We start from the raw sequence: 24,045 nt of genomic DNA, 5'->3' as shown, positions 1-24,045 counted from the left end.
CAGATACACCCTAAACTCAAAGAAATACACAAAAAACATGCTGAAGAGTGAAGACTGAGCTCAGGGGATCTGCAGGCTGTCTGAGCCCTCTTCTCACAGGGGGTACAGTGTGTGCACACATGCTGAAGAGCGAAGAGGAACAGTGTGGGAAAAGGGCTGGATGAGCACGTTCTCCCCAGCTCATGAGATGTGTGCAGCCAGTTGAACTGTTGCAGTTAAACATCACCTTGTCATTCATTCCTCAGCACAGTATTTGCAGTTTAATTCTTTCGCAGTTACACTAAATTCGCCGTTTAATGAGACCAGATTCCTTCATTTATGGCAATGTTTGAAAATGACAATGATTCTCAAAATTAAAACCATCCGTTCTTTCATTTTTCATATGGATACGGTTTCTTTAATATAGATTAGAAGTTACCTCTCCCCTTTAAAAAGGGTTTCCTACTATAATGCTGTGTGATGATCTAAGAGACTGGTAAAAGTTTTACTTGACCCCAGCACAAGGCTATGACCGGCACAGAGCAGCAATATCATGTGGTAGCAGGTGATGAGACAAACAGGAGGTAAGCTGCATTGTGTACAGACTCCTGATACATCCTCGGTTTAAACAGTGGTGTTATTTGCTTCCTTACAGTCTTACAGCTGCTCGTCTTGAACCTGTACCTCATGTTTTCCTGTCTCGGGCTCTCAGTGCTAAAATGAATACTTTCCAGAGCACATGCGAGTCTTCGGTCATGTGTACATCAACACTCGTCTTCAGAAAGATAAACGGGGAGGAAGAAAAACCATCTCTGGGTATAACAGAAATAACAGAACCTAAGACCTTCGAGAAATCTTGTGCATATTCATCCTGTTTGCAGATATCTTTTATCTGTCATAAGGGAGCAACCAAATTGTATTCCTAGATGTTGAAGAAACACGTTCCAACCATTACACACTTGAGTTGTTTTTTCTTTTAAACAGGAATCGAGCGATAGCAACGCAGCCCATCCTGAGAGCTCTTGGGTTGTGAGACTGAGTGGAGAGTCATGTCCATGTAGGAGCAAGTAATGGTTCTACTCTGAACGGAACAAGCTGTGGAGCTTTCAGGCAGAGTTGATAATAGTAGCCCGTTGCTGAAGACGAAGGAGAGTAGGCTAGGGCAAACTCGGGGGTGCCAAGAAGGAACAGGGCTTAGGGTCAGCTGTTAGTGGTCAGAGCTTCGTGGCCCACACTGATAACCTCCTGTCATGTCTCTGAAGGACAGCACGCATTAAATATGACCAACAGCTTGGAGATAAACAGTACTTTTGGTTTGCAAAAGACAAACACAGCTTATTGATTCTGTAGTTTTATCTCTGGGTTTTTTTTTCCACAGTCTCTTAAGAGACTCTTAATCTAAGCTGAATGTGCTCGGAGCAGAGGGGCCTGCTATAGAGGAGTTGAGGGCAGAGCCTCTGTGAGCGGTGAAGAAGCCACCAGCTATTTTGGGTTCATCTGGAAAAGGAACTGAGACAGCTAATGAAACTTTCCAGTCAGTCCGCAGAAATGTAAAGAACGTTTGTTTTAGAAATATGTATGTTCGGTTTTATATCGTGCAACGACAGAAGAAGAACGAGGGCTCTCCTCCGAGAGAGAGGAGGTCATCTCCGGGTCTCTGTGTGTCGTGTCGCTGGAAGCACACTCAGATCTCTCAAGTTAAGGGTTTAGTAGAGGCGTCTGAGTCTCTGTCACGGGTCTCGTATGGGAGCCTCAACATTCCCACTGTACACGCAGGGAAAACATGGCCTGGGTTCTGTTCACTGCTGAAGAACCTGCTAAGCCGAGATCCTTTCCCTGCATGACCTTGCCAAACAAGAACATGATCAGAGGAGCCCCCACCCCACCATCCCCAAATGCTGGTGATTTGATGTTTGATTTGATCTGATTGTTTTGTGCAAAGTGACGTAGACAGGCATGCTAGACCGCTACGGTATCAACTGCTATGGTAGGGTCACTGACGGCAGGACCTCAGTTTGATGTCACACCCCAAGGATGGGGTACAGGGTGGCTCAGCAAGCTGGAGGACTTGGGGCTCGACCCCAGGGCCCTCCTGATAGTGAAACCTAAGCTTTAACCACTGGATCACGTTCTCCTCTTGCACTATGGAAGTTTGAGAAAAGTGCACTGATTAGGAGATTGGAACAGTGGAAGAATGGCGCTCCCCCATTAGCGCTTAGTACACAATTTCAGTGTGTACACTGTGTTTTCTGTATTTGCCTTAAATTGCAGCAGAACTCACTTAAAAGGCATTTAACTGTGATCCTAAAGCTATAAAAATGATGTCAGCCTCCCTTTCTGCACTTCTCTCCAGGACAGTGATTTCCGCCCATGGAGACTTGAAATGGAAAACAATATTGTAAACCCTCCGCTGAGTAAACCGCCTCTGTTTGTGTATCTAATCACAAATCATTGTCACCTCTCTCCCGCTCTGTCTGTGTGGCTGGAAGGGGCTGCATCCTGCTGCACTCTGTGACCCATGTGCACTCATGCCACCTCCTCCAGCAGCTCTCTGGCCAGGGCACTGCTGTAGCATCCAGCAGGGTCTTTTCCCATTCCCCCCTGCTCCCCTCCCCCCCGGTGTGCTTCAGACAGGTGTCACGGATAACTTATCTTAACCCTACAGGTAAAACTGCACCAGGCGTCTGGCGCTAAACTAGAGAATGGGGCAACAGAAATACAGCTGTTCATTTTCAGGAGGTTTAGAGCCCAGTCAGCCAGTTGACCTGTGTGTCTGAAGAAGGGGCTTTCTAGCAGTAATAAGCATAATCACGAATTGATATTACCCAATTTCAATCCTAAAGTCACAGAGCATTAAATGCAGAGGAGGAGACCCACTTCAACTCCTTCTGGCACCAGGGAAGAGAGAGGCGCCCACCTCTGTGAAACGTGGCAGTCATTCTGCCCCAACAGCAGTAAGAAACTGCTGCACCGGTTGAATTGTAGGGAGCCCAGACTGTACCAGCCCTTAGTGGAAACCTGATTATAGTGTTCGCCCCTACTCTTATACCAACAGTTTTCTGGGAATTGTATTGCTCAGTTAGGGCCTGGGTTTAATGTCTGAAGAACAGCTCTTGCTACAGCACAGTGTCCCTGATCTCCACACTTGGGCATTAGTTTGGAAATGCTGGGTGGAGGGGAAGAGAGACACCTCCTGTATTTGATCCCCAAACAGGCACATAGTCTGTACATAACCATACAATCAAGCACTATAACATCTGATGCTTTTTCCAGGAGTCTGTTCCACAGGAAGACATTTGTACAGCCAATTTTATTATGGAACACATGCAACATTTCCAGATACATCAACTTGATACGTCAAGACACACACAAACATCCGTTGGCCAATACACGCGCATCAGTCTGCTGAAGTACAGCATCAGCCTTTCACGAGAAAAGGGGTATTTTTCAATTTAAAAAGTTCATTCCTGGGATAAGAAAAATGTTCAAGCCCTCAGTGAACCCCAGCAGCTGTTAATGGTCTGTAAACGTAGAGCAGAGAGTGAACTGGTCTCCATACCTGGTGACACGTCACCGCAAGGTATGAAATCTAGTTCTGCAGCCGTTGTTTTCTAATCGTGTACGGAGAAGTTCTTAAACAAACAGCAACTGTGGTTCCTTGCACCAGTATTGTCTGTAGCTCCTGCTGCCTGTCTAGGAGACGCTGTAACCAGTGTCTAGTGTCTGTCTGCTCAGCTCGCCTGGTGACTCTCTGCCGGCAGCCTGGAGCTCATGGCTGCTCTCCGAGGTCCAGTTGGCCAGGAGATCGCTGAAGTCAGGGGTGCTGGAGACGCTGAGCAGGCAGGCAGGGTGGGGGGAAGGTTCTGTCCAGAAACTGGGAGGGAGCCGGCGCTTGCACATGGGCACGATCTGGGTGTGCCTCCTGTCTCCTCTCTGCTGCCTCCCGAGCCTGACGAACCTGCGCAGGCCGTAGTCGAAGAGCTCGGCCAGGGGACCCAGGGTCTGGATGTTCTCCCGGCTGCACAGGGCCCTCAGGACCTGGCAGTCCGGCTCTCCCGGGGGCGTGAGGGGGTGGGGTGGGGAGTCCTCGTCTTCCTGGTCTCCCGTCTGAGCCATCTTCACCAGGTCGGCATAATACCGCTCCCGGCCTGACTTCCCGGAGAAGGCTCCGTCCCTGTCCTCGTAGATATCGCAGGCGTCTGGGTCCTCTTCTTTGCTTTTACGGCCAAAGTACCTCTGTATGTCGCAGCTGATGAGGTCGGCGAAGTGAAGCAGCTGGCAGGTCACCTCGGCGTTGCTGGGGGGCGCCACTCCCACCCCCTCGAGCCAGGCCTCAGGCCCTGCAATCTGGCCGGGCAAGTCTTCCTCCTCCATCTCCTCCTCTTCCTCCCCCTCCCGCTCCTCCTCCTCCTCTTCCTCGTCCTCTGTCAGCGCGTCCGGGGGGCCCATGTCCCCTGGCCTGTCTAAGGGGCTGTAGAAGGAGTGTGGGTAAGACAGGGCGAGCCTGAAATCGGTCCGGTTGTGAATAACTCCAGCCGCCATTCCTGTCCTGGTCCTCTTCGTTGACTGAAAAATGCAATTACAGGAGGGGTCAGGCTGTGGTCTCCATGCAAACATTCAAAGCAAACAAAACTCTTCAGCTCACCATGTTCTGCATCTCTGGGTCTGCAGAGCAACAGCCTCTCCTGTTTATTGATTTCAGCAGTAAATGAACTCATTAGTTAATTGAGCTAATGAATTCCTTACTGAGTCAGCATCTCCAGCTGAGGATTGCAGACACAGTACAAAACACAGGAGTGGGTCTCAGCAGGACCAAGGCAGTCAGGCTGTTTCCATATCACACTGAATTAATCTGAAGGGAAGCCCAGGGTTTATGGCAATAGCAAATCCTCCCTCACACGTGGTACACCTCGTATGAGCAGATATAAAAAACAAACATTTCAGAAATCAAGACCGGCCAGAAACATCCACATTACTGAAAGAACAGATCTTTAAGTAATCCGTTTAAATGTTAACCCACAGTTAGCTGAAACTGACATTGCAGTGGATCTCAAGTCAGTGTCGCCGATTAGCTGTATCGGCTTCATACCGGTAACACAGATCTTTACATTGAAAATTCATCGGTTTAATCACTCTGGATCACTAATTACATTTGTGCTACACATGTCACCACACAGAGGACTCGCTGTTTGCCCAGAGCGAACAAATAAGTCGTTGCATTCTGCCGAGCTGGTGCCGAACGATATACTTTAATCAACCAGCAAATCAAAAGAAAAATGCTAGTAAACCACTCTGTCTCAGCCCTCAGAGTAACAGTGAGAGATGAACTTTGCCTATACTAGTTTTATACATAGGCGTGGAAGCATTTATGTGATGTGATTGTATCATTTCATGTTTTATTTATCTGTTTAACCTTATCATTTGAAAATAGTGCTAACAAATAATATTGGTTGAGTAGCATTTCACATGCATCTGTTCTGACCTGATGTTACAAGTACAGAAGGATTTCAGTCATTAATTCCATCTGTTCTTTTGAACATTTCTCTGACACGGAGTACGTTAATACAGTATGTGGTCATTTTATTTGACAGTGCTAACTAAGTGTGATGAGAAACGCATTATCTCTCAGTTCATGTGTCAAGACATATTAACACAGCGACGAGGAGTTGGGCCCAAGCAATCAAGTAACAATAAGGACTGCTTTACATCTGAAACTGAGCTTTTATCAGGACTGTCTGAGGACATCTTCTTCAGGTGTGTGGCTTGCTTCAGAGGTAAAGCTTATGATAGAGAATGTCTTAAATGAATCTCTGCTTTATTAGATATCATTCCTTTCATTATTACTTAAAGACAAAACACTCAAATGTTTGTCTTTGCTTTTTGGGATTTTCCTTTCTGAAGTGCTTTTGTTTTTGGAGTTTGTAACACTAAAATGTTGCAGCTGCCTCATTTTTATATCTCGATCGTGCACGACCAAAGCATTTTAACAGATGCATCACATCTGGCTGCAGAAAGCAATCCTTATGTGTGGTTACCGTTGGGAACTTTTTTATTTTGTGCCCTGCCTGTTAGCTTGTCATCTTGCCCTGTGGATTTAACGTGCCTTCACTACAACAGACCATGAGGACAGCGTTGTGTGCTGTAGGAAACATTCCTCAGAAACAGGTTTTCCACAGCCCTTAGTGACGGCATGCTCGAGCCATAGTGAAAGCTCAACAATACCTTTCAGACCTTGAATTACAACCTGCAAGATCTGGTTGTAATTTCAAAAATGAGGCTTCTGACACGAAAAACACTTCTCATTGATCTAAATTAGCACGAGAGTATTTCGTAAAATTATCTCAATTAAATCCTCCTAAATGGAAACCATTGCCATTAAAAAAACAATTTATTCCCCTTGAACAAGATACAGAATGCATATCTCGTCCGCGTGCGTTTAGAAAATAACCTGGTGTACAGTTTGCCTGGAAAAGTGGTTTTTCCAGGCAGTGCCCTCTCATGCCACCACAACAGGCTGCAGAGGTGTCAGGTGTAAAGAATCTGGATGTGGCTACAACCCCTTCTGCAGTTCTCTGAGCAGGTTTTCCCAAATCCAAGCTGCACCCCAATATCCTTACCTCCGTTCTGCAGCAGTCCTGAGCTTGTAGATCCCCAGCGCTAGGCTGCTTGGATTCTCAGCCAGGCCTGTATTTATAGCAGAATGTGAGGCTGTCTCTCCAACAAATATTTGAAGGCAGTATTGTCGTAGTAGACTGGGCAAATAGAGCATTGGTTTGTTTTAGCACCCAGCAACCTGGGAGCACTGAAGAGAGAGACTGAGGGGGGAGGAAGGCCAGGGAGCTGTAATGGACTTCCTGCTAGGGGACTCTGGAGTGTTGTTCCTCTGGTTCCGTCTATTAAACTCGTGGCCACAGGTGCCAGCTGGCCGTGCAGTATGGGACTCGCTATCACTGTCCCTCTGATCTGGGTTTCATATCGAGGATGAGGCCAAATGGGCGGAAAATTAAATTACACGCTATTTTGACTCCTGGAGTAGGTTCCTTTTTAAAAGAACATCAAGCTTATCACAGAGCCACTGCTTGGAAGAGGCCTCTTAGCAATGAACAGGAACAGGAACTCCCTCCTCACATCATTAGATCTTTCCAGCACTTATTGACTAAATGAACATCATAAAAAGGCCCATTTGTAGACAAATAAGAGAAAAGTAGCTTGGGGTTAACAGAGCTAGGCTGAATAAACTACATGACAATGTACACACACCTTGGGTCACATTTCTATTGTTTTCTGCCTTTACTTAATGAAGACAAATTGCAACAGAACTGGTGTTGAGAATGAAGCCGAAAGCACAGAAGAGCTAAGAAAGATTCTCGTCCAATGATATGGAAAATACCTTTAGCCCTTCCAATTAAAAACCCTCAGGCTGTCTAGAGAATGAAGATGAATCTCAGGATATTTTCAGCCCTCAGTTAACCCAGAATCAGGAATGGAACATTGCATAAATGTACACAAAAGTCAGCTTCTTAAAGTCCAAATTACACTTGTGATCTTGCAAGGCTGAACTGACGTCTTAAAGCTTTTACGTTTGTCCAGTAAAATGTGGGACAAAACTGTTTTTGAAGCAATTTGAATGAAGGCACTCATAAGATCAATCTAAATGCAGAAAACGTAAAACAAGCTATATCCTGCCACTGCGCATGAAGCAGTTGTGTAAACAGACCACAGTTAATGCACACTGCTGGTAGAAAGGAGGGAGGAACATCTATCCTACACCCACAGTAGAGCTGCTTCATCCCACAGAGGATCATGGTGAGTTATAGTCCAAGCTGGCAGATACAGCGTGCAGGTGGGACTGCGCTCTGCATGATACACCAGCCCATCGTAACTACACGGATGCTTTTAGGGACACAGGCTGTGACACGAATCCTAACACCCAGTGCTGTGAACTTGTAAGGTATAAATAAACATTTAGACATAAACATTACAGTAAAACAATACAGTACCAAGACAGCTGGTTTGGATCAAGCATGCTAATATCAAATACAAATTAATTTTAAAAGTCAGAAAAGAAAAAAAACAACACTTTAACTATAATTCTTAGTTACACCTTCCCCGTTCTGTGCAATATGGAACATCAGACTCATCAGCCAAAGCCTCTTCCTGTGTCTGTTAGCTGAAAAAAGCTCGGCACTGTCAGATGCTGAGAACTCCTTCATAACAGCATAGTGACACACAATCTGAAAGATATGATCTCATTCAGAAAATTCCTTGCTGTAACGCAATGAGTGGAAACAAAACGGTCACTCAGCTCAGTTAACAAGCATCTCAGGCCTGCCTGTCAAGCACAGGGATGGAGCAACACTTGACAGACACAGGTCAGGGATGATAATGTGCTTTCACACTCTGCTGGCACTGTGGGTCTGGTACTAACATGTCATTCTTCTGGCTACAGAGATTGCTGTGCACTTAATAAGCAATAGCGTATTCTTGTTTAGCTTCACTCCAGTTAACACAACCTATTTAAATATTGAAGTATTTTAAGTAGGTAGAGCATGCATAGGGTGCAAAGGAGCAGGTAATGGATTTATTCCGGGCTGAAAAGAAAAGAAAGGAAACAATGTTTCAGCTGTGGAGCCTTCTTCAGCTGTGAGGTGCACCTTTCTTTTCTTTTCAGCATGGAATAAACCCGTTACCTGTTCCATTAAAGTATTTGTATTATTCTTATAGCAAAGCTCTGTACGACAGCCATCAAATCCATCGTCAGGTCTCTTTTGCTATTGAGGGCCGCCATGGTAAATGGCTTGTGTTTTTCTTCCAAAAACGAGTGTTTTTGATTCTTTGTAGCCATGCAGTAAAGTCAATAACAGAAACCACCGTAAACACATACCATAAAGATCACCTCCTGCTGCCTGATGCTCGCAGGCTGTGAGGACCAAAATACGAGGCCACGCGGTAATGATGGGGTGATTATTAGCCAACCTTGGAATAATAAAGCCTCTAATGACCCCGTGCAGTGCGATGGAGCATATGTCCTAACATATGTTCAACCAAACTGGCTCTTATACCTTGATTATAATAAAAAACAGAGCTCAATATCAGTCCATCTCCCCGTCTTATCACTACATCACATTTGGCTTGATTCCTCGTCCTTTTCAACTCTAAATATCATACGGACCTGGTACAAACACTTCAATATTGATTCGGGCAGATGAAAATCAATAGCTGCAATATGTCAGCACTCAAGTGCAGATACAATAAATTACATGAGCCATTAGACACACAAGCACAGGGGCACACAGGCACACTAGTGGGTAAACTGTTTCTCTGGTGTTTGTCTTGTAGATAGACAGCATGTGAACTGGTTCCAATTAGCCAGTCTGCCCAGGGACACCGCGAGGAGCTGCACTGAGTGATGCACAGGCAAGAAACAAGAATGTGCTCCCCAACCAACGTCTATTCTGCTTCACTCTGATAGAAATGCTTTACAGACTTTCCTAGACTATAAGCCCCCAGATCCCCATCATTCATCGTTTAAAAGTATATTGTTTTTTTGTTAAAAAGCAAGCTGTAAACCCACGACACCCTCAAAGACAAACAGAGTGAAAATGAACAGACGGATGAATAGTTTCTCATGGTTTTGAACTCTCGGGGTTCTTTTTTTCCCATAGGGGTCATCGTCCCTTTCCAATGCAAGGTCATCGTGAGGAGAGAAGGGGACAAGCTGTAAAATAAACGTGCTCATCTCCTGTCTGACTGCCATGTTGCTTGTTCGACTAATGTTGATATGGCAGCCTATATGAAGACACAAGAATTAACATGTATTCAATGCTAATATATGCGTATGTGTTTTGTGAGAAATTGCTGATGCTCAAACAGATTTTTATGTAATGGTTTACTTAACTAAATATTTAGCCAGAGGCTGTGCCACTGAACAAATAGGAGGAGATAATAAATCCCAGATTGTGGGTGGAATGACACAGACAGGAGAAGTATCACTATAACATTTACAACCTCTATAACACATTCAATGTTTATATCAACATGCAAACCTGTACCAGTCTGTGTTCACATCGTCTGCCCTGTAATGGATCCTAAAACAAACTGCAACAGAACGCACTCCTGGGCAGCACAGACTGGAACCGAAGCTCCACTGGAGAACTCCAAGTCCAGCATGTTGGTTTAGAAATACTGTCTCAAGCATTCAAGCTTTAGCTGTGCAAAACATCTCAACATATCAAGGTAATGTGTAAAAGCTAAAGTGTGTAACTGTGGAACACAGTTCTGAATAACTCTTCCACGTTGATCTCCTATAACGCACCACAGAGTGTATTCAGACAGAGGTAAAGAGAAAGGTTTAGATCAAGGAAAGGTGCCATCGCAAATTCATGCCCTGTAGGGGCTGGGCATCAGCAGTCTGTGTGCCACTTCTGCCGTCAATCATCCAGAATCTGTGTGAGGAATCTGGGTGATCCAGGTAGGCTGTTTCTGGGGGGGGGGGTTTGGACTCGTGTCCAGTGACCTCTCTCTGTCAAGAGTGGGTTTGGTATGGACCACTAACTGCTCCATATCTACCTGTATGTAGACACTTCATATGTTTAGAATAGAGATAGATGGTGGAGCAGTAGAAGACACTCTGAATTCCCAGTCCAGTGCCCCAGTACAGTGACAGAGGACACTGTGCTGTAAGAATTGCTGTCCTTCAGGTGAGACGTTAAATGGGGCCCTGACTGCCTGGTAATTAAAGAACTGGTAACACAGTGTAGCAGAAGTCCTGAAGTCCTCTTTGGCTTCTGAAGTTCCGGGTTAATTCAGCTGGTGAGGCACTGTCTCCCTTCTGTACCATGCGGCTGTGTTGGGGGGGATTCTGGTGCAGAATGGCTGCCACATGTCACCCAGGTGTACTCCCTCATATGAAGTGGTTGGGGTCCCGATATACAAATATCAGCCATTTTTAATTATTACGCACCACTTAGTCACTGGAATGCTGAGTGACTGAGCGGTGCAGTTGACACTCTTTTCTGATCACTCATTTCAGCTTCTGCATCAGACGTTTTTTTAAATAATATACACACTATACAGAGGAGCAGGAAACGTCATTTACTGTAATAGCGCAATTCTAAAATACCAGTGATTGCAGCTAGCTCGTAAAGATGTATTAAGTAACCATCCATCTCTGTGCAAATGCGGGCAACACGTACACCTGCCCAGGCGCTATTACTCCATTCTGCAGCGCTTATGTCATGCGCTGACGCAAGAGGCAGGCGGCCGCGCTCTGGCCAATCACAGCTCAGGCACTCGTTTACGTGTAACGTCACCTCTCCAGCGTGCCCGAAACCAGGAAGTAGCTATAGTAAACAAAACCAAGGAGCTGGAGCAAGAACAAACCATTGCGAAAATAAAGCTGGTGACAACGAAAATGAAGTAAATGACAATGTCCTTACTGAAGCCTTAACCCTAAATGCAAAATGGACGCATCGGTCGTTCCGTGTCTTCTCCTTGCTGGTTTCATAACCAGCACTTTAGCAAATGGTGAGGATTTGCATCGGTAACTTAAGCTGTATTTTTATAATTTATGAGTGAGATTGCAGCAACACTCGATTATGTTGTACCGTTTAGGACTGATGTGTGGTGATTTAATTTAAATTAACTATTTTAGCCGTTATGTGGTATCTGTATACCAACTGTTCCTGTTGTGTCGGTGCTTACAAAACTTGTGTCCTTACAGGAGCTTAGTCACTCCGACTTGTTTCAGTTAGTTTTGATAACTTTCGGAACTTGATCAACCAATGTGTTCTTAACTTGCATCTAACGATATTTCAGTAGCACCCGCAACGCTCTCTTTAGTATAAAATAACCTAAAGGCTTCTGTAGACATTTCCAATCCATAGATACCATAGGGAATTTTCTTAAGGGGCTAGACAGACTGGAGTTCAAAACTAGTAGATACAACTAGAATAAAAAAAAATTAGCTTCATTCCCTGAAGCATGAAAAATAATGAAGGAACAAGTAAAGGTTTATTTAATGCTGAAACGTTTTGGCTGTGAAGCCTTCTTGAAGTCAAGAGAGGTGTGAAGTCAAAACCAGCAAATGAATAGAGAGGGTTAGAAGGAAATTAGTCTGTCATTGAGAGAAGGGAAGGTGTGATCCTAGGTTCAGGATGGTTTTGGTTTCAGATGTCCTTCTGCAATAGGAGTTTCGAAACCCCTCTGTGAGGGCGTATATGGAGAGATCAGAAGGATTGTGGCCGTTAGAGATGAAACGGATAACTATGGGTTTGGAGCGATCTTTGATCCTCACAGCCCTGACATGTTCCCTGAAATGGTCTCCCGGTCTCCTTCCTGTCTCGCCAATATAAATAGCTGGGCATATTCTGCCTACTTGAACATGTGAAATAATGTCAGTTTTGAAGCGGCCTCTCTCTCTTTTTGTCCTGTCACACTCCAGAGCTGACCTACGTGTCCGAGTACCTGTCCAAGACGCCTCAGAAGCTGTCCAAGTACAGCTGGTTCGGCAGCGCTCGGCTACACCAGTTCCAAGTGCCAGAGGACACGGTGCTGGCGCGCTGGTTACTGATCGTGACCAAGGGGACAGGTTCTAACTGCGGGAAACATAACGTAACCATGTAGGCACACGCCTTTCTATGACTGTATTATTCATTGATTCTTTCAGTATGTTATCTAGACAGCGACGCCATTAGAAAGAGTCTTTATCGAGGTGTTGGTGTTATTTATTTTGGTTTCTACAGACACTTCAGGGCAGGTGCCCCTCCAGTAATCAATCCTGTCGGGACTCAGTTTGCGAAGAACACAGCCTTCCTTCCGGCTCAGAACCTGACCCTGGTGGTCAGCAGTGGCCAAAGCATTGCCTTCTTCAACATCACCAACCCTGCCCCCGGAGACTGGTTTATAGCGGCCCACCTTCCAAAAGATGATGGCAAAATCGAACAAAAGGTGTGTCTGCTTTTGCCTGCTGCTGGGTGCGCCAAACCACAGTATCTTTCATTTAAACAATTCATATGTACACGCTACCTTCTTGAGCACATAAGTCTGTGAACAAAGCCTGTTCCAGAGTCACGCACCCGTTGTGCTCTGTATATTTGTAAGTGATTTTACAAGCTTCCGTACAAATGCGTATCAAGTGAGGAGCCACAGATAGCAAACATAATGCCTCTCGTTATTTATTTTTTTTCCCCCCAAAACACACGGTGCTACATCGCGTTTTTTCCATTTTTCTCTGCCAGGGGTTTTCTCCTACATGCACATACTTTTTCCAGCCACAGATGTTTGTGAGGAGAGCGGTGGATTTGCCGGTCCTGGAACGAAATGTTCCACTCAGACTGTCCCTGTCCTATCCTGACAAGACAGCTTTTATGAAGTAAGTTTGAAAACAAGCGACGTGTCTTTCCTCGCCTCTTTCCAACATTTCGAAGCTTGCATTAGAGTTGTATACCAGTAATATGTTGGCGTTGAAGCAAGAGTGGCCGAAATTACTTTGCTCGTTATTTCTGTTTCCTTCAGGATTTTTGTGCCAGATTATACGTCCGAGGTAACATTCCATATCTCCGGCTGTGTCACAGAAAACATTACGGATAAGGTCTGCCCTTTAGTGCTCACCCTGGGTGCGGTAGCTCTGACTGACTCCACAGTGAGAACAGTGAACTGCTCTGGGAACGTCACCTGCACAGCTCAGCTGCCCACACCGCCCTGGGGAACTTGGGTACGAGTCTCAGCAGACAGCATCCACCCTAACCTGACTACAGCTTTCACAATCACAGCTAACCTCACGGGTAAGGCCTGACTCCTTTTTCAGATTTCCCTGGACTGCTCGCGAAAATGTAGCTGTGGAGAGGGTTCTTCACACACACGCAATCCGTTTAGCAATATTTGAATGGGCTTACTTTAATCTGTTTACAAAGCATTTTCACGTTCTTCTTTATATGTGCCTTTGTAATGCGATTCAACTTAAAATGAGCCAAACAATGAACTACAGACAAGTAGTTAATATTCTGTTTAGACTCTTCTGAGTGGAGAACTACTTCGAATCAATGAATATGCATATTTTTTATAGTTATTGATCGGTGGAAAAAATGTTTTTTTTTTTATTTTAACACAGGAGGGTGCAAGCCGAAAAGTACTGGGCAGTTAAAGGACCTCTTTGCCCAGCTAAGTTCTAACAACTCCAGTCCGTCTCTGAACGCCTCAGCTGGGTTCGGGAATATCACTGCACTGGGGGAGAGCTGGCTGCCTAGCGGAAACAGCTCGGCACGGAGGGATCCCTTCGGGAGCGCCTGTGTGCGCTACGAGCCCGTGTTCAGAGAAGACATGGATGTGGTCTCCACACGCTTCGCCCTCGTTGGCGGGCCGAACGTCACGCTGACCTCTCGGGCCCCCACGCTGGTCTCGTTCAACCTCAAGTCCCTGACGGACAGCGGGGGGACCCTCGTTCTGGACCTGAAGCTCAACAAGGTGAGACACAAAAGGATCCACACCCCGGGCTGTGTGTTGTCCTCTGGTTGTTGGAAGCCAGCATCTTATAAAGAAACGAGGAAACGAGTTTTCTTTCTTCTCTTTTCAGCATGGCATAAACCTATTTCTTGTCCTACGCGGGCTGACGCAGCTCTCCACCTGAACTATCTTATAAAGAAAACGTATTTCCATTATAACTACTGAAATTTATTTTTGTCCAGCTGAGGCATAAATGGCCACCATTGTGAATTTCACCATTGTGTCGATTTAAACCATTTCAAACTATTCTTTAAAACATGGTAAGGATTTTTTCCAAGCAGAAAGTCTTATAAAAAAAAAAATGTCAGTAATCCTGTTCTTCATGTGTATTTATGGGATGTTTTCCATCTTTTTCCACTCATGCTGAAATGCAGGAGATATCTTAGAGTAGTGGTGTATTGCCATATTAATTTCAGGTTCCTCAAGCTTGAGTTCCCACCACTGAATGAAAATGACAGCACCAGATTCTTTAAACACTAATCATAGTTAAAAGGCCAAGTTCCTTATTCTCTGAGAAGGAAGTTTTGGCAAGCGTCTAACGTGCAGAGGGAACTGTGAAGAATCCAAAGTGGTTTCCGTGGCTTTTATTTTTTTATAATACATTTGTTTTTTTATCATTCCTAATATCATTTTCTCAGCATATGTGCAGTCTTAAAAATTTACAGTATACTTAATAAATTATTATAATGTGTACGCATATTATAACACATTTGTTTTAATACTGGGTTTTCTATTCACTTCCTTGTCTTAGGCAAACTTAACCAACAGGAATTCCAGTGTGGTGGCCTGCCTGACTACCAGATCTCCTGTACTGTCACTGAACAGCACACAAACCTGCACAACAGGTATAGCAATTGATGCTGGCTGGAAGTGGGATTCAAGATACCATCCAGCTGAGTCGTATTTTCCAGTAAACCGAAAGAGACGTGTTGGCTTGCAACATTAACCCATTAACAGTCATTAACAGTTACAGGATTTACAATGGTTTTCAACCTTTTTAAAGTTGTAATTGTTTTTGATTCATTATTTGAAGCCATGGAGCATTCTTAATGTTTCTTAGAATATTAGTTATAATGAGTTATAATGATCCGTAGAATTCTAGAATGAAATTTAGGCCTAAATTCCTATACACCTCTGATGTTTTATTTAAAAAGGGCAAAGCAATAGTATTATTGGACTCTGTAAACCTTTACTACCATTATGTTTTTGAAATTAGAAGTGGCTTGACTTTTTTGGTTTAGGATTTGAGTTTGTTTTCTTTCTCACCTTTATCCAGCGGTCAGTCTCCTTTTATACTGCAGTTAATAGTAATTAATTTAGAGAAGACTAGATTACCATCTCAGTTTAGAATTGTTTCTATGAACTGTGATGAGTGTCAATGCTGTGATCAGTGCAAATATACTATAAGGCAGTTTTATCGAGAAAAGAGTACTTATTGCTATGTCTCTTCTTTAGCTAGACTCAAAAGAGATGAAAACACATTAAAAAGAAAGTACATCTGTGGGTGTTTCAGCTCGGGCAACATCAGGAATGAAATGGGATAGTGCCATCACTCTGTCATTGAATTACAAAGAAGGAAATTCCCAATTATACACTCACTCAGGATATGGAACAAAAAGCATTTTTCCTCATTTAATAATGAGCCATCATTTGTGGATTTATATAGAGAAAGACAACTAAATACATTGAAAAGGACAAGACGCGATCAGAAGTAGAAAAGCCAACATTTCCTGTCTGAATGATCGTCTTGCCATGTGAAAAACTGGTCCCCAGCTGTTGTGCCTGGTTCTCCTGCAGCCTTCTCTCAGGGTCATCTCCTCAGGATGAATGTCACAGCCCCTGAAGCCACACTTCAGATTCCCTTCCCCGAAGCTGCATGGTGGTACCTCACCCTACAGATTGTGTGCCCTCAAAATGACAGGTGAGGCCCCCGAAAATAGTCGCCCGTGCTAAAAGTCAGAGCTGCAGTCTGCTTGTGAAAGTCTGCAGGGAGACACTGAAGGAACAGGTTCGGGGGTCAGAAGCAGCTGTACAGCACAGTGAAGTGTGACCTTCAGGTGGGGCCTGTTCAGGAGTATCGTTAAAGCCATGTCACCTTACAGTTTAACAACAATCTTTATGAAAGGGACTGAGTGCACTCTAAAAGTGAAGCCCTTTCAGTTCCCCTGAAACTGAAAGACATGCAGCAGCATGTCTAGGCTAAAAAGGAAAATGCTGAAAAGAGAAGAACGTTTTGGCGGTGGAGCCTTCTTCGGGTGTGAATTTCAATTCCTCTTCCTGTTGCCTTTTGTTTCTCATCAAGTGACGGTGGAGCAGCGTGGGGCACAGTGATCACATCCATGTACCTGAGTGCCTGCGTCGATGACTGTGGGACCTATGGAGAGTGCAGGCTGCTCCGTTCCAATGGCTACCTGTACGCCTCGTGCGTCTGTAAAGCCGGTGGGTCTCACTTCGGTTGGCGCGGGTTTGTGTGTGAGGGGTTTTCCGGGGTCTGACGCGCTCTGTTGGTTCCAGGCTGGGCGGGCTGGAGCTGCACGGACGACGGAACAGCACAGTCCTACGGGCGCCAGCTGGCTGCAGCCCTGCTGCTGACTCTCAGCAACCTGCTGTTCATCCCGCCCATCGTGCTGGCGATGTACCGCTGCTACCTCGTGGAGGCGTCCGTCTACCTCTTCACGATGTTCTTCTCAACGGTGTGTCTCGACCACGGATCTCGAAAGCGCTGCACGTAGACAAATACCCAGCTTTGCCTGGAACAAATGGCCCGATTCAAAAACCAGTCGTTCCTGGTATACATTGCTGAGTTACTCTCTCTTTATCTTGACTGCATGCTTGGTTTTTTTTTTGCATCTTGTCTGTCCCAGTTTTACCATGCGTGTGACCAGCCTGGCGTCACTGTGCTGTGCATCATGGACTACGACACGCTCCAGTACTGTGACTTTCTGGGCTCAGTGTGCTCCATCTGGGTGACCATCCTCTGCATGGCACGGATCAAGGACACCTTTAAATACGTGAGTGCTGTTCCCCTTCCTCAAGGCCTGTTGACAGACAGATCTAGAGCACACTCCAGAAAACAAATGTTAAGATGGAGATGTTGGGTCACAGGTGTAATGTCTGTTATTGATCACTGTGCAGTGTTCTAATTAACATCTGTTCTTGATTCAACACGTTTTCTCGTCTTGTTCTCTTAGACGCTGTTTATGCTGGGAACTCTGATCATTGCAATGTCGATGCAGCTGGATCGCAGAGGGCTCTGGAATTTGCTGGGTCCAGTCCTGTGTGCTGTCCTTGCCATGGTGGCTGCTTGGGTAAGAGACAACGACTTAATCTTTCTATTTTTTTATCTTTAAGCTCAGTTTATGTACATATCTAGTTTTAAACATGTCATACTTGAGTCCTCGTTTCTTGCTGCCCTTTCAAAATGTAATCTTTATGGCAAATAAACAATTCCTGAAAAAATAACTACCGAACAGGCTTCCCAGAGGTAAAAAACAGGAAGTTCAAGAAGGTGTTTTGTCATTGTTAGGTTTCCGGAATCAGGTTTTGAGAAATTAGAAATTAGAATCTGCTTTTAAGCGTAATTGCTTCAGATTTGAGTGGCGAAACGACGTCTCTCCTTGGGCATGACAGCGAAGGTGCAACAGATCTTGAACGAGGCAGTAGGAAATTGCATCTTCCTCTTCCAGTGAGTCTCTGCAATTTACTGCAACAGTTGCTTAAAACAGTTGCTAAAAGCCCTACCTCATTTTTTCCAGCATGAAGGTAACACTTTCTGAAATGATGGTACAGGATTTATATATGATGTTCTTGGTTCTCTCCAGACATTAACATAAATTACCGCTGGGGGGAAGGTTAAATACTTTGTGCCTGCCAAGTCTTGCCTGTGTATTAGCAGCATGTCAACTGTGTTTTCATTAAGCAAAACTGATTGATCTCTTTGCAGATTTATCGCGGGGTTAGGAGGCGCCAGTGTTATCCTAAGACATGGAAGCGCTGGGTGTTCTACCTGCTGCCAGGCATAGCGACTGCAGTCATTGGCCTTTGCGTGTATGTGTTTACCGAGACTGATGACAACTACTACTACACTCACAGCATCTGGCACATAATGGTGGCGAGCAGCGTGGTCTTCCTGCTGCCTCCCCGCGAAAAGTACAACCCCCCATGGGGATGGTCCCGCAGTTTTTTCTGTGGTTACCAGCTCTGCAGGAACGAGAAAGATGAGCTTTATACCGTCACTTAAGATGCAGAAGGTGCAGTGTCCCTGTTCTTGCATTGCCCTGCATGCAGTGCGGATTTACAGAAGGATTGTAGGCGACGCTGTTTACTGGACAGTCCACTCTGTAGGTGACACTCCATGTAGGAGGAATAAATATGAGTGCTCTAAGTGCAGCTGCTTTTAAAGAACAGGTGCAGACCGTAAAAAGTGAATTCAGTAGAGTTTATACACTGTTCATGATTGTGTTCACACTAACTTAACACTGCTGTGCGAAAACGTGCACATTGTGGTACCACGATAAAGATAAAGGTCTGTTGTGACAATCTCAAGATTTTTGTTTCCCGTTGTTCTATGCAATGGTCAGTTTTCACTACTGTATGTGCAATAGATTTTTATGCCAAAAAAAAACAAACACTGGTTAATCGATAACTTCCAGATGACCGTTTTATGTTGAGTGTTTTTTTTTAAAAAAAACTTCATATTCTTGACACTAACACTGGTTTTGTTATGGATTAGTTGGCGGTTGGAAAATGAACACTGCATCTCTGTATCTGAGCATCAATAGGATGTGTGTAATTATTCTAGTGTTAGAATGAGAAAGTGTAAAGTCTTTTGAAATTTAAAGATTTAAAATTCTTTGCCTTTTTTATGGAAAAAAAATCACACTTGAATATCTTCTGCACTTTTAAAACCCAGTTTTATTGATTATATAGTAATACTGCTATGATTAATATGCACAGGTCATATATTTTATTATCTCCTGATTGAATTTAGATAAAAATCTCAGTGGCAGCCTAGGTCTTAAGTGTCTGGTGAACTCTGTAAGCTGCATTACTGTCTCAGTTGTTTTGAGATTGCCATGTTTTTTTTTTTTAGACGAGAATATGAATGACAAAATTGTTCCTCTGTTAGATCTAAATTATTCATGGACTGTGATTTATTTTTTAGAAAAGATTTGATCATAGATCATTAATATTACACTCCCAAGCAAGTGCTGGTTAAAACCGATATTTCACAAGGTTTTCCAAATTTGAATCATTGCATGTGCTTTCTGAGTTAATTAAAATATTTACTTTTTTTCTGCATTACCGTTGCTTTTCAGGTGTTGTGAGTTTAGTGTTTTTTTTTTGTTTAAATACTCAGTGTAATTAAACAAAATGGTGATTAGAAATTGGTGTTCAATTAATGTTTCACAGTTTTAGGCTATATTCCCAATGGTGAATAACAGTTCTGATGTACAGCTTTTGTTTAAGCAATTTACATTCCTTTTTCATTCATTTATCACAATTTTGATTTCAAATATCTCAGCTGTTATTTTTAATATGAATGTCATAAACTCGTTGAACTTGTACCTATTTTCCAGCACTGGTTTATTCACATATTTGTTATGGTTACAGTTTTACATTAGCACACACAGTGAAAGTATTTGTCTTTTGTTTCTTGTTCTGTTTTGCATTATAAGCTTCTGTTCTCTTTACCTGTTATACGGGCATCATGTGTGGGATTTATATAGAATATTGTTTACACGTGTAGTTAAGGAGCTTTGCAGGATTGAAGGCAGGAATTTGCTAAATAAAACTTCTAAAAAAGATGTGTTAATGTAGGATAAGGGAAGGTTTTTTTCAACCAAGTGTAATATCATTTGAATGGTGACAGACAAGAAGAGGCCATTTGGTCTGGAAAGTTCGATTGTTCTGCTACTATGTAAATCAAAAAATCAAAACCAAACAGAAATGTGGTGTACCATGAATGCCTTCAATAAGATAGACAAAGTATATTTAACAATAATATATTTTTGCGTTTAATGTTCCGTAAGGCTGGCCAGTGAAGTTGTTAAATGAATATGATCTTTTCAAGTTGAGTCATAGTTATTATTGATTACCTGCTAATATTTTAAATTTTAGTTATGTTTGTTCTATCTAAGGGAAATGTGTTTATATTTTCATTCAGGAGAGTATTTTTGCTAGAACAAAGTAGACTAGACAACTTTCAAAACCTCATTTTGGAACAAGCAATAAACCTGTGGTCTTTGGTTTTTCTAAAGCTGTTGTGTTGCATGACATTGTTAGACGCTTGAACCTCACCGAAGTATTCTTGTATTTGATTATTTGTACCAGTTTAGATTAAAACCAGGTAACTTGATTTCTTTTTTTTTTAATGTAGAATTTTGCAACACCAGTCATTTGAATACAGCGCTTTTGTTTGGAGATCTGTTTCTTTTATTTAGGGAAGTCAGATATAATAGGATGCACTTTCTATGTACTGTAGAGAAAACAACCCAGTACATGCTTGTAGCCATTTGCTCTGAACAAATGCACTCCTTTGTGGGACTTTCACATATCATATATTAAAGAGTAAGTTTAGTATTTAATTATATTTATAGCTAGCCTGCTTTTACCTTAATACAGAAGAACAAAATGACAGAGGTCCATTAAAGTACTTTTTTAAAACCCTGCAGACTTCTATAGAGTTGTAGAAACATGTATTCAGTCTTTTTCCACATGTAATTAATTCCCTGGAACGCCCTGCAGAGATGAATGGGCATTCAGTAAACATAGAAGAGTTGTCACTGTAGGAGTGGCAGGTGCTAATACTTCCTCTGTAGCTGCAGTGACCTGTGTGTGAAAAGTTTGGAAAGACATCAACTTGCTCCTTGCGAGAGGTTAAGTCCATTTGAAACATTTGGATCCCTTGACATTTTTTTAGCTTCTGGAAGTTTCTTTATGGTGTAATTTTATCGTATTTTAATCCCCAATTTGTTCTGCGGTTAATCATACTGCATTCTGCTTTTGTACCTTAATTTTTTTAATTGATCTCTGCTGGTCATGGAGTGAGGTATTGTATGAAAGCATTTTGCTGAAACCCCTCCTCTCTTTTCAGTGCTGAAAACCTATTATAGCCAATCCTTTTCAGAGGCTACTTTAATAAGTTTCTCAAATTTTAAAAGTTGAATTTTAGGGACTTGCAATTGTAGAGAGACTGTAGGCTGAGAAAAAATAATTTTATACTGTACACATATATCCATATCATAAATGTGAGTTAGAGGCACTGAAATGACAGGAGGGCAGGCAGTCATGTCTGCTCTTCTACACAGCGCAGGCTTAGTGGGGACAATATGTCAGTACTACTGAATATACCAGCTGATTTATTTATAAATGCCCCATTATTTTTGAACATGTGTTGAACAACTATATTAAAAATGTGCTCATGCTCGAAATTAAAAAATGGATTAACAATAAAATATTACTTTTCAGAATGTCTTCTTTTGTCTATTTTTGATAAAACGTTGGAACTTTGGGGTGGGGTGGAATAGTATTTGAATATGATGTGTTGCTAGTTTGAAGTCCATTGACATACTGCACACATAAAGTACAACACTGCACTGCATGCTATAGGACCTTTTCTTACACTAGATTCCTGTTTGTGACCAGGATTAAAAGGTGGATTCAAACACCACAAGCTCAGGGATAACACCCGGTGTCAGGGGGTAGTAATCGTGGTCGATTTTTACTAATGAATTAATGAATCGGCAATGGGTTTTCACTTAACGACCCTCCTCACAGTTATTTGTCGGGGAAAAAAACTCTTCAGGTCCTTCAGCAGCCGTGAGCTGGCATGAGTCTGTTTTAAATGTCACAGGAAACAAACTAATTTGTAGTTAAACAATGTTGTTTCCTGGCCTCGGTTTAAAAGTCTGAAACTGAAATAATGTAGACATTTCTTTTTCACATTGTTAAATCATTTGGAATGACCTTTGTGCTCTGTTGTTTTCCACTGTTCTACAAATAATTTAATAACACGTTCTTCTGTTTTTATTTAATTGGTGCTGTGGTCGCTAAGCACTTTGACTTTTGACTTCATTGCTGCAGTTTCTCTCGCCAACTGTAAGTGTCACTGTAAAACTCGGGATAAAAAATATAGCTGTGGACATATATATTGGTTAGGCTTGGCAAGGGAAATGGGTTCTGAAAAGAAGATAGGTTTTGATTAAATCGGACTCTTGGAGCACAGTGTGACAGTTTTTCAAATGGAAAATTAGTTTTACATTTTTTTTAAAGAATGACGTTTTTTTTTTGCCTGGAAACTTTGCGTGTGTTTGGCACTACCAGGAATGAGGCGACCCAACTGCCTCTCGCCACCCTCTGGCCAGCGACCCCAGGCACGAGGAGAGCGCCCCCGGTGGGACCAGTGTTCCGGCTAGGACAAGCACCGGAGCCCGCATGTATGGTGGTAAACTGAATATGATAGTAGTTCAGGTGGGGAGCTGCGTCAGCATGCGTAGGCTGCAAAGGAACCAGTAATAGGTTTATTTCATGCTGAAAAGAGAAGAAAGAAAACACGTTTCGGCCGTGGAGTCTTCTTCAGGTTCTTCCTCAGGCTCCACGGCTGAAACGTTGTGTTTTCTTTCTTCTCTTTTCAGCATGGAATAAACCTATTACTTGTTCCTTTGCAACTGAATATGATGTTGTTTTAAGCCATTGCTAATCAAAATGAGATCTTCAAAGGCAAGAATTGCCGGTCTTTTAATTCACACGATCCTAAGATCCTAAGAAAGGCCATCGATGACCATAACAATGGTGATCCGTTGAAACGGAGAGAAAGTGTTCACCCAGGTCCGGGTGATTCATTAAAAAGAATCAGCACTTCCTGTTCGGAAACATACACAGAATAGAGCATAGTTGAGGATTGTCTCTATCGAGAAGTGTAATCCAGTCAAAAACCAGCCAGCTAGTGTTGATTGCTTATGCCCTGTTTCCTGTTTGCAGCACTCAGTGATTCTGCTTTCTTTTACTAATGGGGTCAAGACCTTGTCAAGCCTATTTTCGCAAAGTAAAGCCACTTTGCAGTCAAAGACAGCTGCTAATTCTATTGAGCTTTAATATTATAATCTTGATTCTTTGGAGTTCTTGTCAGTTTTGCATGACAGCCAGTGTACACTGCTAGCACTTTAAGCCTGTCTGCTTAATAGATCTTACTGAGGCATCTGCTGTCAGCTGTCCCCACTTTTTGGCATGTGGCATCAATGTAGAGAGATTCCTGGACCTGTTGCATTCCTCTCAGTAAAAAATGAATGCGTTTATTTTCTTTTTGGAAGTTACGAAGTGGAATGTACAAAAGGTAACTGAGAAAGACACTTCTGCTCAAGAAAGCGTGATAAATTTGACCAAATTTACCAAATGTTAAATGTTGGTGAAGACACATTCACTGTGGTATTTCCTGACGCAAAATACCCATCTTGAGGCCTGCAGTGGATTTATACTTGTGGGACATTCCATTGCGTAGGCAACATAATTGACTCTGGCAAGGGACTCCATTGCAAACAAGATCTCGCTCAAATCGTACTGCTT

The 24,045-nt window shown here is 43.1% G+C and overlaps 2 protein-coding genes across 2 annotated transcripts; one reads left to right on the top strand and one right to left on the bottom strand.

Moving 5' to 3' along the window:
- Positions 1-3,335: 3,335 nt before the first annotated feature.
- On the bottom strand, positions 3,336-4,406 carry LOC138224280 (protein PERCC1). Its single transcript, XM_069180908.1, has one exon. It carries the CDS (start codon positions 4,351-4,353, stop codon positions 3,673-3,675), a length of 681 nt encoding a protein of 226 aa, XP_069037009.1. The 5' UTR covers positions 4,354-4,406; the 3' UTR covers positions 3,336-3,672.
- A 6,903-nt stretch (positions 4,407-11,309) lies between these two features.
- On the top strand, positions 11,310-21,953 carry pgap6 (post-glycosylphosphatidylinositol attachment to proteins 6). The gene is made up of 13 exons (XM_015360593.2): positions 11,310-11,505; positions 12,422-12,599; positions 12,723-12,927; positions 13,218-13,351; positions 13,495-13,763; positions 14,090-14,442; positions 15,233-15,326; positions 16,279-16,402; positions 16,784-16,920; positions 16,996-17,174; positions 17,346-17,492; positions 17,673-17,789; positions 18,425-21,953. Exons 1-13 carry the CDS (start codon positions 11,442-11,444, stop codon positions 18,719-18,721), a joined length of 2,298 nt encoding a protein of 765 aa, XP_015216079.2. The 5' UTR covers positions 11,310-11,441; the 3' UTR covers positions 18,722-21,953.
- The last annotated feature ends 2,092 nt before the right edge of the window (positions 21,954-24,045 follow it).

Source organism: Lepisosteus oculatus, chromosome 19 (assembly GCF_040954835.1).
Source record: "Lepisosteus oculatus isolate fLepOcu1 chromosome 19, fLepOcu1.hap2, whole genome shotgun sequence".
In the NCBI taxonomy this organism is placed as follows: domain Eukaryota; kingdom Metazoa; phylum Chordata; class Actinopteri; order Semionotiformes; family Lepisosteidae; genus Lepisosteus; species Lepisosteus oculatus.
Note: the sequence above shows the minus strand (reverse complement) of the source record. Positions and strands in the feature narration are given on the sequence as shown.

What these genes read in the sequence shown, in the direction of transcription:
- pgap6 (XM_015360593.2), top strand. Translation starts at nt 11,442, where the DNA reads ATGGACGCATCGGTCGTTCCGTGTCTTCTCCTTGCTGGTTTCATAACC. An exon ending in ATGGCAAAATCGAACAAAAG is followed by an intron (nt 12,928 to 13,217) that starts GTGTGTCTGCTT and finishes TTTCTCTGCCAG; the next exon opens with GGGTTTTCTCCTACATGCAC. An exon ending in AATCACAGCTAACCTCACGG is followed by an intron (nt 13,764 to 14,089) that starts GTAAGGCCTGAC and finishes ATTTTAACACAG; the next exon opens with GAGGGTGCAAGCCGAAAAGT.
- LOC138224280 (XM_069180908.1), bottom strand. Translation starts at nt 4,353, where the DNA reads ATGGAGGAGGAAGACTTGCCCGGCCAGATTGCAGGGCCTGAGGCCTGG.